Source organism: Orbicella franksi, chromosome 7 (assembly GCF_964199315.1).
Source record: "Orbicella franksi chromosome 7, jaOrbFran1.1, whole genome shotgun sequence".
Lineage (NCBI taxonomy): Eukaryota > Metazoa > Cnidaria > Anthozoa > Scleractinia > Merulinidae > Orbicella > Orbicella franksi.
In genome coordinates, this window is record NC_138151.1 from 5,358,056 (window position 1) to 5,375,200 (window position 17,145).

At 39.9% G+C, this 17,145-nt stretch overlaps 2 protein-coding genes across 2 annotated transcripts in view; both read left to right on the forward strand.

Annotated features, from left to right (window-relative positions):
- LOC145493482 (uncharacterized) overlaps window positions 1–17,145 on the forward strand; it is a 32,360-nt gene that overhangs the window by 11,058 nt on the left and 4,157 nt on the right. Inside the window, exons 2-7 of the mRNA XM_081472961.1 lie at window positions 176–374; window positions 8,103–8,413; window positions 8,775–8,915; window positions 9,461–9,783; window positions 10,297–11,454; window positions 14,479–14,740. Of these exons, the coding sequence (XP_081329087.1) occupies window positions 176–374; window positions 8,103–8,413; window positions 8,775–8,915; window positions 9,461–9,783; window positions 10,297–11,454; window positions 14,479–14,740 (2,394 nt within the window). The remainder of the gene's footprint in view (window positions 1–175; window positions 375–8,102; window positions 8,414–8,774; window positions 8,916–9,460; window positions 9,784–10,296; window positions 11,455–14,478; window positions 14,741–17,145) is intronic.
- LOC145493502 (uncharacterized) overlaps window positions 14,766–17,145 on the forward strand; it is a 5,257-nt gene continuing 2,877 nt past the window's right edge. Inside the window, exon 1 of the mRNA XM_081472986.1 lies at window positions 14,766–17,145. This exon is cut by the window's right edge and continues 2,877 nt beyond it. Within this exon, the coding sequence (XP_081329112.1) occupies window positions 15,597–16,424 (828 nt within the window). The 5' untranslated portion in view covers window positions 14,766–15,596 and the 3' untranslated portion in view covers window positions 16,425–17,145.

The window sequence follows — 17,145 nt, forward strand, 5'->3', positions numbered from 1 at the left end:
GAGTATGGCCGCCATGTCGACGTCGTCGTGGTGCGTACGCTCCCAGGAGCAATACCGCTGGCCATTTTTACCATTAGAGAAGTGGATCACGAGTTTCTTTAAGTGTGGGGCTCCGCTCGGTAGCCCTTCGGGCCGCTGGAGCTCCGCTATAAAGTTTTTTTAAATTTATTTTCAGGCGTTTTCGATTTTGTCACAAGCAAAAGACGAAGATGAAAGGAAAAGAAGATTGTTGCTGAAGTTTTTCTCTCAAAGTGAAGACTGTCTGAAAAAACTGGATGACAAACTTGTTCAGTTGCTCCAACAGAACATTGATGAAAAGATGAAAACTCACCAAGTACAACTCAAACAGAAGCAATACTTTCTTCTTGTGGCAGGTAAATGTAGAATACTTAACGTGCTTTACGTGAGAAATGCAATATTCAATAACAAGCACAGAATGTAAATTAAGACTTGTAAAGTTTATTCAGAGTCAGATTCTTCGATCCTGATTCTTTTCCATATTTTTTCGGTGGTTTCCGCATTTTCCGAGATGGTTGGCGAGGTAGTAATTCAGGCCTGAACGCATAACTGCGATGATCAATCATGTCTTCATATCTTTCTCTTCAGTTCAAATATATGATCTTTCATATATTTATTTGTATTCTTCATTATCTACGGGTATATTTAATACGAACTCACATTGTGACCAGCTCCCAAATGGCTTGATAGCTCAGTTGGTATAGCATTGTACTGGTATCGCAGAGTTCAAGGGTTCGAATCCCGTTCAGGCCTGAATTGTTTTCAGGCTTTAATTACACAATTGCTTAAGTTGTGTGCATAACTGCGATGATCAATCATGTCTTCCATCTTCAAGTTCATACTCTTGATCTTGTGATCACCAGATCTGCTGCAGTTCCCTTTGTGTCTAACTTTTGCATCGCTGAGCAACCAATCTCTGATCTTAAAGCAATTACATTCAACCTGACACTCAGAAAGGCCCAGGTCAAACGCCGTACTTCACATGAGCCGAACCCAATTCAACCAATTAGGCTCGTGAAGTTCGGCGTTTGACCCAGTTAAGTTCGACTGATTTTATTTGGAGCGGCTGAGGCCTTTTTCACGCCTGGCCAGCCGTGAATAACGCCTGAAGACCGACTTTCCACGTTTGACTCAAACAGGCGTCCTTTTAATTATTTGAGTCGACCCAAACTGTCGTTGGGTTCGGCTCATGTGAAGTACGGCGTTTGACGCGGGCCTAAACCACCTAACATACGCAAAACTGTTGTCTCGCGGGCACTCAAGAACCTGGATGTCGAAACCTTCATCGATGCTGTTAACCAGGTAGGTTTATTGGATGATAATCTGTGTCTGGCCTCTGCTGCATCCAAATATGCACAAGTTCTTGTAGATACCCTTGACCAGATGGCGCCAATTAAATCCAGATTAATTACTATTCAAAGTAATGCATCATGGTACGATGATGGGATTCCATTGCAATTGAAAAAAGGCTTAGAGGAAAGTTTGGGCGCAAGTGGCGCCGGTCTAAATTTGAATGTGATCGATTAGAAGTTTCACCACAATTGCTACCAATCTCGCAATCTGATTGGCTAATTTGCCGTTCTCGATAAGAGCTCAGACAACCCTGCACGCATTAATTAATGTGTCACCGATGCAATGCCTTTTCCAGCTCGAGCTCTGAAAAAAAAAAATTTCTTTGACGCTGATATTGTGGTAAAAAACAAATCGAAATGTGGTTTAGCGTAGTCTGTACTCTTATCGACAACGATACGCGTCATCACAGCGGTCAAAATTTGTTGTGGACTCACTTGGCTGCGCCTCGTAAGTCCACAGCATTTTGACCACTGTGATGACGCGTATCGTTGTCGATAAGAGTACAGACCACGCTAAACCACATTCGATTTGTAGCTATTTGTTAAATATCCAACAATGTTGTATAGTTAATCAGCTATTAAGTAGCAGCAAAGAGGCACATTATCCCAAGTTCATTGCAGAATATTCTACTGATTCGAGGAAGCTTTTCAAGTCTGTAAACAGGCTACTTTATAAGAACCTAGCTAGATGCATGCTATCCAACAACTAAAAGTGATACCACCTTGCTTGTGCATTTGCTGATTTCTTCATGCAGATAATTGACCGTATACGTAGTGAAATTGCGGTTGGGGGGGAGTGCCAATGAATTACGAACAATCTCTAAAACAGCGCAATGTTTGAGCTGCGAAACGAAACTTCGGTCTTTCAAATCACTTACAAATGACGAGGTCTTGAGATTAACCAAGTCTGGGACAATTAAGTCGAGCTCAATTGACCCACTTCCAGCTTCAATCATGTCCAAGTGTACGTACATGTTTTCATGCTTTGTTGCCTATGCTCACGAGAATCATTAATTTGTCATTGGCTACGGGTGAAATGTATCGTTGCATGGTAACCGCACTAGATGACGTCGGCCTCGGGACCATGTTCTGAGCAAAAGTTCCACTCTCAAAAAGTAAAAGTAAACGAGTCTGGTTCTCGGGTGCATGGGAACCAATTCAAATGAAATTCATCCAGATGGTAGAGCCACTCTCCCAGTTTATAAAATTCGTCGTTTAATATTTTGAGTTTTATAAACAAGAAGAAAATGGTCGTCTTCCTATGTTCCCTGTCAGCCATTTAGACAAGCAGGAAAAACAAGCACAACCATATATGTAATTTCTCCGAAAGTACTCTTTCCACATAAACCAAATTAGCAGCAGAGATTACGCAGATAATGACGTTTCTAGATATTATAAAATCAATTTGGGGAAAACTATATTCTGGCCATGGGTGCTGAAGACACATAGGGCAAATTGCACAAAATTGCAAAATTGATAATTTTGAGGGCTCTAGTATTTGGCTCAAACAGGCGGCTTTAGAGAGAGAAAATCAGCTTTAAAAGTATCTTTTATTATCTTGTCTGTTACCTACATTTGGTTGATAAGGTTTTGGCCAACGAATTTGATGAAATATAAATTGATACAAAACCTATCTTGAAGGTTTTGGGAATTTCTCCAGGATGCTTTCGTCGCACGGTTCTCTCCAGTGTCTCTCCTTCGCTCGCTCCATTTTCTTGACCAAATCTAGCACAGACTCTATTAATCTAACGGTTACTCCCATCGAATACCCAGTTTGTCGTGTTTCAGACCAGAGATGATGATACAAGTAGCCTGCGTACACCTGACAAAGAATAGTTGACAAGGTCAAAATATGGTCGTAATACTTGCGATTTCTGCCATCGAGCACCTAAATTCATCAACATTATCCAACCAGGAAGTAAAGTAAATGTGTCGAGATCAATGTACAAAAGTAAATGCATGCCCTTGAACAAGCCAGAGTAATGTCTTTGGCTAAAAGCGAGTCAGATATTGCGAGAGTCGATAAGCCAAGAATGGTGAATAAACTGAACGCGTAGGCCGGAAGTCCGAGAAGCCTGACTGCTGACCGGATGTAACACAATGTAATGGGATGTGGCACCGGATGTAAGTGTAATAATATCCTCTTGTATTGGGGTTGTTTTACAATGGCAATGGTGAAGAAAGCGAAAACAAAAAACAAAAAAACCGAAAAACCGAAAAAAACGTCAAAGAAAAATTAAACGTTGAGCAATCTCATACCCGGGGAAATTAACTGGGAACAAGGTTGAAATGTTTAGGTGCAAAGTCTAACTCGGATTCATACGTACCACTGGGCCCCACGTTGAATTTTATTTTTCGCTGAATGGTTATAAGTGCAATCTGCATTTTTGGCACCCATAGCATGAATTTCTTTCTTTTTTTTTTGTTTTTTTCGCATACCTGTTTAGACAGACAGAGTTCGAACGTCCAAGAGTTCTTTGAAAAACTAACTTCCTTGTTCTCATTCAAGCCTGCACATCATTTGTTGTCAACGAAAACCTGAACATATTTTAACACCTGTCAGTACTCCTGGATTTACTGTAGCTAAACCAATAGACGATAAATGGTATCCTCTCATATAAACTTGATCCAGTGTAGTAAAGCCAATGGAGGCAATCAGGTTGCGTAAAACGATCATTTTGTCCTCTTTATTCACCACCGTAAAACAGTCATAATTGCGGATCAAAAGTCGTCCTTTTAGCCCTCTATCAATGATATATTGTATCAAAAATATCTAAAGAGACAATGCTATTGCGATAATGTCGCTTTATCTGAAGCTACAAAAATAAACAAACAAAAAGGGCGTATATCGCATTTTAAAAGTACATTCGGTCAGCAGTTTTGCTCCATTTCCGGTCTTCATACGTTTGGTCGTAACCAACGATTTCTTCGCTTTTCAACCATGCACCATGGAATGTACGGCTCGATTTAGCCCAAGACTTAATTCAGAATCGTCGCAGACATGCATTTGCTTAGCTGTGATCTTGATGCATCTATTTAACTTCCTGGATGGACTGTATTGATGAATTGTTTCGATACTCGATACGCGACTGTGTTTGACCTGTTCGACTGTTCTTTATTCTGGTTAATGCATCATCATCTGAGGTCTAAAAGTAGATGTTCGGTGAGGCTAGTCAATTAGATTTGACCTTTCCGCTAGAGTCTGTGCAAGATTTGCTCAAGAAAATGGAGCGAGCGAACTTAGGGGAGACCCATACTATCACGGCAAAAGCATCCTGAAGAAATTCCCAAAAGTTGCAAGGTAGGCTTTGTTTCAATTTATATTTCATCAAATTCATTGGCCAAAACCTAATAAATCAAATGTAGATAACAGACAAGATGATAGAAAATACTTCTGAAGCTGATATTCTCTATCTAAAGTCTGTTTGAGCCAAATACTAGAGCCCTCAAAATTTCCAATTTCGCAATTTTTTGCAACTTGCCTCGGATATCTTCAACACTTATGGCCAGAATATAATTTTCCCCAAATAGATTTTATGATATTTGGAAACCTCAATATCTATGTAAGCTCTGCTGCTAGTTTGTTTTTTTTTGGGAAAGAGTACTTTCGGAGAAATTACGAATATGGTCGTGCTTGTTTTTCCTGCTCGTCAAAATGGCTGACAGGCAACATCGTTGGACTAGCATTGTCTTCTTGAATAAAAACCCAAAATACTTTAACGGCAAACTTTATAAGCGGGGAGAATGGCTCTACCATCTTTATGAATTTCATTTGAATTGGTTCACATTCCCCCTGAGAACCAGACTTGTTTATTTTTACTTCTGAGGAGTGAATTTTTTGGTCAAAACATAAACCTCGGGCCGACGTGATCAACTGCGGTTACCATGGCAACGACACACCTGCCGATCCAAATATGGCTGTTTTTGTTCATCCCCCCAGGTAACCTACCTCCACACAAAATCTGAAGGGGGGTTAAAAATTTTCATTTCCACCTTTGCTTCACTTTCCTGAAGAATTGCTGTTAAAATGTGCCATGCTACGACCGTTTTGTTGAAGAAGCCTACTGCTGAACATAAGATCTTTGCCAACTTTTGTCCAGTCTCTAATCTTAAATATGTCTCCAAAGTTATTAAAAAGAGGGGTTGCTTTATAGCTTAATTATTATCTGGCCTGCAACAATCTACATGTGCCCCAGTCCGCATATAGGGGTTGTCAGCACAGAGTCAGTTTTAATGAGGGTGTATAATTACATTATGATATCACTGGACACTGACGGAAACAGTGTAATACTGGTTCTTTTGGATCTATTAGCAGCTTTTGACACTGTTAACCATGACTTACTTATGTCTAGGCTTGAGAGGCGTTGTGGAATTACCGGCACCGTTGTTAACTGGTTCAAGTCCTATCTTTGTAGTCTTACACAATTTGTCAGCACCAATCAATCTCATTCAACGAAACGTGACTTGCTTGTCGGAGTACCACCGGACTCTATTCTAGGACCCTTACTTTATTTGTTGTATACTGCTCCTATTTCTGATGTCATCGCCAGCCACCATCTTAATTACCACCTTTATGCGGATGATACTCAACTTTACCTGGCCTTCGAAACAGATGATGTGAATTTAGCTGTTGATCGCGTTGTTAACTGTGTCCGAGATAAGTTGCCGGATGGAACAGAATGATTTGAAGCTGAACCCGGAGAAGACGGATATTTTGTTGATTTATTCGTGGTTTCGTGTGAAGCCTGCACTTGATTATCTGCAATTTATTAGAGATGAATGAATCTCCATCTCTGACAAAGTACATTCTTGACACGGCACAAGACCTTTGAGGACCACATTAATCATATATGTAAGTCTTTGATCAACCACTTTGTTGTATCACTGGTGCAAGGAAACATGACCGTAATTATTACTTTTACTCTAAGAAACTTAAAAACTAAAACAAAAAAAAAAACACTAGCGAAATACGTAAAAAACTGGAATCTAAAAAAATGTTTCAAATATGATAGAGAGTTACTCTTAATAAACTTAGTCAAAAGGAAGGTCTTGAGTTTTTTTTTAAATAATAAAATTGTACTGGATCGGCGTATTTCCAAAGGAACAGTGCTCCAAATCTTCGTAGCGTATACAGAAAAAGCTCTTTCACCATATGCTTTGGTTTTACATGTTGGCTGCATTAGCGGGTCTTGAAAGTTGGAGCGAGGAGACCTAGTGTTCCAGGAGTTCTGTTTTAGATATTGTGAGCAGAGACAATTCTATGATTTGTAGACAAAAAGAATACGCTTAGACACGATCCAATGTGAGACAAGTAATCAATGAAGTTGTACTAAGGCAGGATTGTATTTTTTAGGGATAGTTTTGTTAAGTGCCTCGGGGAAATAATGGATGTGTACGCTATATAAATGAACTGTTATCATTATCGTTATCGTTATTGTTATTATTATTATCTCGTTTTTGCTTGTCTTTCAGTGTATACACCAAATATTTGTCACCGCTTACGTCTGTAGCAAGTTTGACCTCACCCCAGCACAAATCCCTGTGTTCCTGACAGGCACCCATTCCAAAATGAATGATGTTGTTCAGCCAAACAGTGTTTAACAATGATTCCGCCGAGGAAACTCCAGGCAAATTATTTTCGTATAGTAGGTTGATTTCCTCGTCCGTCAGCGCCACAGCAGCATCTTGTTTCCGCGGCCTGCTTTTTTCAGCGCTTTTTGTTTTGACTGAAGACTTTTCCTCTTCAATTCAAATTATTTGTGGTGATGATACTCACTTTTTTTCAAATGCCTTTCAATGCTGGAGACGAGGCATCGTAAACTTGTGGGTTCATAATCTTCTCCATCTTTACGTCTAACAGAGCGAATAAACTCTGCAAGGCACTTGTTCAATTCTGCTGGCGCAATCATGTGTACTTCTCTCTCTTTGTTCTTTTCCATTCTCAAAACTTCTTCGAACTGTTGCACATGTGGCTTAGTTTTTTCTCCCGTGTTTCTGTTCTCCATACTTTCAACATATTCCTCTACCGAAGCTATATACGCGACAAATCTTTTCTGATCTCTCTCATTTTTTCAAAGAAATTCGTCTCTGAAAAAAGTCCGTAGAGCCAATTTGTATAATTTTGCGAACGGTTTGACAAGTGAAACGCTACCAGTCGGGCATGAATGAGAATCGCCGCGATACAGCTCACACGTGAAGAAACATGATACGCGGCTCCTGATTGGACGTATCGTTTCCTCCACACGTGAAAAAAAGCGGTACGCGACATTTCATTGGCTTTCCGCTACTTAGACTGGCTTGTGAATTAGAATTTATTTCGCGCCTTTTCAGTGAGTAAGTCTCAGTATGTATATAATAAATGTTTATTTTCAGTTCGCTTGTGAATGTGAAAGTCGTAAGTGGACCTTCTCGTTTTAGCTTACGAGAATACAATCCTGTAAGCGACCACCCACTGAACAGGTGAGTTGGTCGCTAACAACATTGCAAAAGAATCAGGAATAAGGCGGCCGGATAGAACGGTATTCAGATCTATTTGTCATTATAAACTCTACCTATGGGCATGTATATAGTACAGTGTGTACGTACATTTTACGCGGATTGTCGCGGATAGTCTCACCGCACGGTCGCTGCCGCTCACGGAAATGGCCGCTAACAGGTATATATTTTAACAGGGAAAATGGACGGGCTTTTATGAGGGTGATTACTGAAGGAAATTGATCGCTTATGTTACAGGTGAGACAGGATCAGGAAAAAGCAGCCTGGTGAATCTCATTCTGGGAGAGGAACTTCTTCCATATTCTGTACTCAGTACAACGTCCACCATATGCGAACTGAAGTATGGAGAGCAACGCAAAATTGTAGCCCACTTTAAGGACAAGGATCCTGACACAGGGCTTCCAACTATGGAGTGCCCTTTAAAGACTGCGTCGTCTGAGCAGAGTTATCTTCAGCAGATCTCTCCTTATGTTCACGTAAAGAGTGATAGAGAAAAAGGTTCCGTTTACAAAAAGATTGAACTCTTTTGGCCCCATCAACTTTTGAAGGTATTTATTAGTGATGGGACGTTAAATTAGTCTTTTCCCGAAATTAATAAAAAAAAATAATCAAAAGGATGTCAAGGACGAGGAAAAGCAAGAAAGCACCACGAAAACCGTTTGCTCTGTTCTAACTATACTGTCACCACATCCTATTAGCGCCTGATTCATGCCATTTCCCTTCCCAGCAGAAGGCATTAAAACTATAAATCATCCAATTGAATGTTAAATAATAAATAAACATGCAAAAGAGTTAAATCATTCCAAGTTATCAAGTTCCACTCATTTTATTTGTGCAATCTCAAATGCTGATAGGCTTCGTTGAGTAACTGAAAAAAGAAAGCTCACCTTTCTATTCTATATATTTCAGAACGGCATAGTTATAATTGACAGTCCAGGTATTGGTGAGTCTGACATCATGGACGAGATAGTCAAACAGTATTTGCCTCAAGCTTTTGCCTTCATTTATGTCATCAACACTGCAAACGCTGGAGGAGTTCAGAAAGACAGAGTGAGCATTGAAATTACTTCGTATTTGCGGCAATGCTATGAATATGGAGGCACTTTCCATTCGATGAAAAGTCCCGGGTGAACTTTCGATTGTTTCCGTGGAAACATCTTTTGCCCTAAAAGATATGGCCTTTTTCGGGGACTTGCCATCTGATAGGGTATGCCCGAATCTGTCCTAAACGGGGTTGGTTGCGCAGTTGTTGTCGTTAAATAAGCTTGAAATCTGGCAGGTCTTCAGTCTGAACATCAAAAAACTCTTGTACGGTTGTCAATATTTGGACTCTACCCCATTCATTGTCTTAAACAGGGTTCTAAAATAGGTTATAGATTGTTGTCATGTATAGGCAGCACAACATGTGTAGCTATAAATACTGATACGCTAAAAATCATACCTCAGAAAGGTTTTCTTTTCCCAAACTTTGCCAGGGCTTCAAAATCCCCAGCGGCACCTTTATACCAAAACAAGAGTTGAGTAATCCCCGAGGATTCTTTTGATCAAAATGGAGATGCATGTTCAAATGATGACTTATTGCTTTGGATTTTCAGCTTGAAAAGCTGCTAGAAGACGTGAGAAAAGTGACGCTTGAAGGACAGGGAGGATTCACTCCCCAGTGTGCCATGTTTGTGTGCAATAAGTGGGACCAAATACCTGAGAAAGAAGCTAGAGAGGTCAAGAGTCATGTCATCAAGAAGCTGAAGAACTGTTGGCCTGGTCTTGTTCCCGAGTCTCAGATCATCCACATGTCAACGACGAACGCTAGTATCGCTCAGAACCACGGAATAATCACCGAAGACTTCTTCGCTCTTATGAATTGTTTGAAGTGTATGGTCTTGAAAAGCATTAACACCAAGCTTGAAATATATTGGAAGTAAGTGGTTGTGTTTGCCTACATTTGTTTTTGCTATGGATGACAAAATCCGTATGTTTGAGAAAAATTAGGTATAACTGATCAACACGCGTGAACAGTGAGACCTTTTCTATAGTGAGCTTTGAAAATTATAAAAAAAGCTACGTTGTTTCTATTTACCTGTTGACGAGCTGAAACAACTGTGCAATTGCGAAATTTTAAGTGCACGTAATATACTCACTGAAAGTATTATTAATACAAACCAAAGTAGATATAAAAAAAAATTGGTCCAGTTGCGACAGACAAAAAAGGCTTCAGGTAAAACTTTTGAAATATTTAAACATAACGGCATTATAAGGAAATAAAAATAAAAATAAATGAACAATAACCAAAGTAAGAACCCCAAGTTTGGTAAATAGCTGAGTAGAACTTAAGAATCCAGAGTAAAGTAGTCGGACATACTAAAACTGAGTTTTCATTCATCTTTTCGGACCGGGCAAGTTTGGTCAGTAACCTTGGTGTGTATTTTTTAAGGTGGCTGGACTGTTTTCTCTCGCGAATTATTTTCCAAGGAAAGGCTTTCGTGTTGAATGCTTCCGGAGACCATGTTAAAGCAGAGCAGAAGATACTCTCGATTCTTCACCGTTTGAATAAGATTAAAAGTCAACAAGGTCAAGTGATGGAAGAGCTTCAAAAACATATGACGACTCAAGTCGACGTTGCCGTAAAGACACTTTCTGAATACCTCAAATCAGACGATGTCAGAGCTCGCTTCACTTCATGGACCTTAGACGAAGTTCCAAAGGCAGAAAACTCCTGGGAAGTGACAAGAAACAGCACCCTGAATGCGTTGCGATCCCGTCTGAAAGATATCTTAGATCAATGGGAGGAAGATAACCAAATGTTTGCAAATGCCCGTAAGTCCCTTGTACAGCTCTTTCAGCGGCGGTTCAATTTTGTGGAAGGGGAACTCCGAAATCTCCAAGGAGCTGCTACAGCTGACGAGCTTAATATTCCAGATAATGATCCCGAAGATGACGATCTAATGCTTACAACAGGTGACAAGATTATCATCGGTGTCGCTAGTCCAATCTGGGTTCCACTTGGCCTAGTTGCGTTGGTGATTGGTGTTCCTGTGGTCGGCGTGCTGGCGATTAAAAACAAGGTGGAAGATAAAAATAGAATCAAGAAATACGAAAGACACAAATGTGCTTTTATGGCCGAAATGTCCGCATACTATCTAGATGATGTTACAAACGAAAGTAAGATAAGGGATTTCGTGGTGGAACAACTGGAAGAGGCTCAGTTGTGTCTGAAGCAAATTGAAGCTCGCATTCCAGAGCTCATCGAAGCTGATGAGCTGTTATATAATCAACTCCGTGATGAAAGACGCTCATCAAAAGAAAAACAAGACCTCTACCAACCATCAGTGCATACGGCGTCTTCTATCAGAGGACATCTTGCAGTATTTGGATTAAAGGAAATCCATGCCCTTGATATCAGCAGCGAGGAGTTAGACTGGAAAGAAGACATGTCCCCCCGTCTTTGGAGTGGTGCGTTTGCCACTGTGTACCAAGGAAAGCTGAAAAGACATGGAGTGGAGGAAACGTTAACTGTGGCATTGACAGTTTACAATGAAGTACTTGATACCATAAATGCAAATCAAATCATGGCGAAAGTGGAACGGTTGAGGTGAGAAAGTTTTCATATATGTATTTTTCGTTTGCCGTTAAATCTCAAACACAGGCAACAGAACACTTAAGAAACAAACATACAAACGAACAAATGTTGCAGATAGCTAAAATAGAAAGGAGTCGCGTCTTCAAACTGATAGGAAGTAGACCAGCTGGATTTTCACAAAGCGGGGCCAATAAGCTGAAATCGGGATTACCGAGAGCTCAGTGATGCAGATAGTGGCGGGATGAATTATTTAAATCAAGAACCTCCAGATTTTAAACCAGCTTTCTCAAACTTATTAATAATTCATCGAGTTTAAACAAAGGAAATCATGGCTGTGACGGTGTTTGGATATCTGATCTTAATTTAGCATAGATTTTTACTATATTATTTCTCCGTTTTCTCCTTAGTTGTAGTTTCGATTAAAAAGACATATCAAATACTCAAGACAATGTTTGACTACATTTCCAAAGACCTCGAAGTTCGTCAAAAATACTCCGCTAAGCGTCGTAATTTCAACTCTCTTTTCAGTGTTTGGAAATGTGGTCAAACACTGTCTTTCGTGTTTGATATATTAGGGAGTTTAAGAAAACCACAACGGCAACGGCAACGGGAACGTCGTTAAACAAAGGTTTAATGAGTAGAACAATGGCTGCGCACGTGTGTTATAATTCTTGGTACATTTCTCTGCCGTCCTCTGCAAAACAACAACGTGAAATGACCAAATTCTGCGTTGTCTGGAAACCGTGAACGACGACGACTAATTTTTTAAATTTCTATTTCGAATTTAACGCTGTGTTCCATATCCAGTTTCGAGGAAGTTTTGACAGTGACAAACAAACTAAATGACTTCAGATTATCGCGAGATTCGCAAGTAAAATATAAGTTCAGTTTCTAATCGACGTTGTGCTCGGCGTCGCCGTCGTGGGTTCTTAAACTGCTATTACCTCCAAGCAACTCCGCCACTCCGCCTACCTGTAAGACCCATGTATTATTATCAAAAAGCCTGAGAGCTAGCTGGGAACCCGAAATAACTTCTGCGGAGTTGAATAAGTTGGATACTCATTAGCTATTGCGTGTATACACAATTTAAATGTGGTTAAAAGGAAAATGAAATAATGGGGGCTTATCGTTCAGCAATAGGAAAAGCTGCTGAATTATCACGACACCCTTTGAGAAGTATAATACATAGATCTAGCCAAGACCAAAAGCGGAGCTACTCGGCACAATAGCCTTTAAAGACTCACCAGTATAAGCATTTCACCAAATAACGGAATGAACTGAAGAAAAAACGGAGGAAATCTACATTAACACGCTTTGCATAATATCACTACATCTGAGTATCAAATAGCAAATCATGTCTCAACGAAGGATGGCCCAATGAAAGAAATGTTAAGGAAAATTTGTTAGAGATTGATTATCATTCAAGGTAAAGCCAAGAAATGCATTTAAAAGAACGTCCAAAGTTTGAAAGACTTTTGGTGTTCAAGGTTAATGATTATTCACGCTAAAGTGTAATTTAAATATTATTGTGCCGACGGCCTCTTCTTCTTCTTCTTCTTCTTCTTCTTGTTCTTCTTGTTCTTCTCGAATTCCATTCCCTTATTGTGCGTGGGAAAAAAGAGTACTTGTGGTCATTTTATCGTCCGAAGCTTTACCAGTCTTCTACCAATAACCTGTAAAGAAATTCGCGAGCGAGCGTCAAATATAACGTCAAATAGAGCAAATACGTGTTCGCTTGACCTTTCTTGGTTTCCAACCGTAGCAGAAGAAGAATTTTAAGTCATCTACGAAGCGGCGGCTTCTGCTAATAGAGTGGCAGTAGTTACAAATACAGTTTTACTATTTTTAGACGTGAGGTTATGAGCAAAAATATGCAGCGCTTGTAAAGTTTTCCTATTTGGAAACAATACTGTGACACATTTTTTAAATTTCATTTTTTATTTTCGCCTGTTTCTAAACACTTGAGCTGCTTTGCCGAAGGTGCTGTAAGCTGCATATTGTAAACAAAAAGTTTTCTATTGAAGATATATCTCGCCGAAACAACTTGACAAACTTTATAGAAAATGAAGTGCAAGTTTCAAACAGTGGCAATTTAGTTCAATGTGATTCTTCCAGGCAGAAAAATCCAGCAAAAGGTGTGAAAACTGAACTGAACTAATCTTTTCCATACATCAACGAATCGACCACTTTTAATTTTCCGCTGTGTTTACCGTTTGTAGTTTCTCTAAACACACGAAACGCGTTTGATTTCTCTTGTTGATGATGAATCATGCGACTTTTCTTGCACGGCTGCACATTTTGTGCGCCAATTTACTTGAGCAGTCCTGCAGTCTTCTGAGTAAATATTTTCAAGTATTTCAAAGGCAGCGGAGGAGGGAGGCAGGTGGGCTGTAACCCCCCCCTCCCCCAAACGAACATTTGGGGGCCTCAGCCCCCTTCCTTTTCACGTTTCGATACCGAAAATATCGCTATTGCAGTATAAAACTGCTTCGACAAGATATTCCGTTTCGTAATTTTACAAATCGTTTTACCAACGCAAAAGACATTAAATTTGGAAAATACGAGTAGAGGTATGCGTTTGGCTAAACCCCCTCCTCCCCCCCCCCCCCCCCCGTACCACCTCAATGTTTCGCAGCGCTCCGGTGCCTCTGTATTTTATCCCACTGCTTTGCTATATTAGCTGGTGTGTGGCCACCATGTTGCATGGCGTGGTCGTCCAAGGGCGCACGCGTCCGCAATCCATGCTGCCAGCCATGTTGACCATGAAAAAAGAGTTGCATGAATTTCTATTTCTATGCATACATGCGGTTCTGTTGCTACGGTTATGGTGCTCGGCTTGGAGACCCTTTGGGCTGTCGGAACTACTCTATAGTTAGAACGAGCAGAAAAGAAATAAGCCGATGTAAAGAGGCAGCGAAGAAAATTCAAAAAACCAAAAAAATAATCTTTTTTCTCTGTCTCATTTTTACTTCTCCCTTTTCTTTTAACTTGTTCTTGCTGATTTTATATAATTACCATCTTCCTTCTGTTTATCAGAAAACTGGACCATCCCCACATTGTAAAGTTTTATGGCACATCCCTTCTCAACAAAGAGGGCACCTCAAGAGTGATCCTGGTAATGGAAAAGTGTAAAGGAAACTTGAAGAGTCAGATCTTCGATCACCCAGAAGCAGCGCCAGCAAGGAATGCTGATGTCCATGGAGATGTATGTCGATGGGCTAAAGAGATCACTGACGCTCTTGCGTTCATACACAAACAGGGAATTATTCACAGAAACCTTACACTGGAGACCATCTTGGTATGGAACTAAGCTCTATACATGTACCATGATTATTTGCCTTCAGGTTATACAATTTTTGGACACTACTCTCCTTAGCGAACCAGATAACTAATTAATAAGTATAGTAGCTAACGTTCAATTAGCACCGTTGCGAGTGTCGATACAAGGGTGGAGATTCAGGATTGCAACAAACTGGTCTATTTGATTTCTCGAATTACAGCACTAAGCTCATCACATTTACAAAACTCACTTTACAGACAAAACTCAAGCACATTTATAATTATACCTAGGGAAAAAATTATACCTTGTTAAAAGAATTAAATTTAGCAGTGTATTAATATTTCGAAAACGATTTTTATAAGTAGTTTTTTTGAAAAACATTTCAGAATAAAAACTAGCGGTAAAAAAAGACGTTTCGATCTCTCTGAGATTATTTTCAAGTTGAAGAAAAAACGAATCAAATATACATATATAAGTACAAATTAGGGCGTGAGAATGTCAAACGATAAAATATGTAAATACCAGCGCTAAAATGTAAGTGTTAAAGTAATAAAATACTATAAAAAAACCTATATAAATAACTTTGCACGGATTGAATCTGACTGTTTGTTTAAGGTTGGCTTAAGCTCCTTTATAAAGAGCATTTCGTAGATCAGGCAGTCGAATTTACTTTGGCGCTTTCTCAAGATCTTATGTCCCTGTTGATGAGAAGATACAAATTCTAGCTGAAAAGGCTTTTAAGGACGACTGGTTCAATAAACAGCATAATCTCAACATTACAAAATCAGACTTGGTAGAGTTGCTAAATATTGCCACCAAGAACCAGCTTTTTCAGTTCGAGGGGAGTTTGTATGAACAAACCGATGGTGTTGCCATGGGTTCGCCACTTGGACCCCTAATGGCCAACGTATTTATGTGCAGTATCGAAGATCGACTTCAGGACCAAGGCAAGTTATCCGAGTTCTACAAACGCTATGTGGATGACACATTGAGCATAATGCCTGACACCGAAACAGCTGAAGCATTCCTTTCCTCTCTAAATGAGAGCTATCCATCTGCCAACTTCACCATGGAACTTGGCGAACACGGTAAACTTCCGTTCCTGGGAACGGACATCAGTAAATGCAATGGTCGCCTGGAGACAAGGGTGTACAGAAAACCAACTGACACCGGATTATTACTACATTACAAGAGCCACGTCGACGTTAGATACAAGAAGTCATTGCTAAAAACAATGCTGGATCGTGCCTTTAAACTATCATCTACCTGGCAACTGTTCCACATGGAATGTCATCGTCTCACACAGACGTTCTCCCGCCTTCAGTACCCAGCGCAATTGATACAATCGACCATCAGTAATTTTGTCACCAAGAAAGTTTCTGGCGATCCAATTTCTACTCGAGCACGTAACGTGAATGAAGCGCCTGTCAGAATAGTGTTACCTTTCAAGGATCAGAGATCGGCCAATTCCGCGCGAAGGCAACTTGGGGAACTAGGCCGAAAAATTGGAATTGATATTCGTCCCGCGTATACAAGCCGCAAGATCGGACACAAGGTCAAACCAAAAGAACAGAAGCCGCCTATCATTAACCAGCAACGCGTTGTTTACTACTACAAATGTGGTTTGTGTGATGCAAACTATGTCGGGTACACGTGCCGACACCTCTATCAACGCATTGAGGAACACAAAGGATCGTTTTAAATCGGGAATCACATCAAAGAGCAGCATGGAACAGTCCCAAGTGACATATATCGTGATTTTAAGATCTTGAGAAAGTGCCAAAGTAAATTCGACTGCCTGATCTACGAAATGCTCTTTATAAAGGAGCTTAAGCCAACTTTGAACAAACAGTCAGATTCAATCCGTGCAAAGTTATTTATATAGGTTTTTTTTTATAGTATTTTATTACTTTAATACTTACATTTTAGCGCTTGTATTTACATATTTTACTGTTTGACATTCTCACGCCCTAATTTGTACTTGTATATGTACATTTCATTCGTTTTTTCTTCAACTTGAAAATGATCTCAGGGAGATCGAAACGTCGTTTTTTACCGCTAGTTTTTATTCTGAAAACGATTTTGCTATGAAAAAACGCGTTAGAAAGTCACAACGTTTTGACCTTCCCGATCGGGTTATTTTATGGCTTATTTATTTACTACATCGGTGCAAAAAGTGTATTAACACCAGTGCAAATTACAACGAGGACTACCGACGGTCATCCAAGGTGTTTCGGAGAGGGTCGTAGTTCACCCGAAGCCTTCGAATGATAAAAACAGGTTGTTGCTGTGTAGAACTTTGAATTGAATGCATTCGTTTAAGTTAACAAAAAGTGCTTATGTGTAGTATTTTTAGAGACGTTTCGGGGAATACCCCTTCCATCAGTCGTAAATGAAGCGTTGAGGTGGCTCCCTAGAGTATT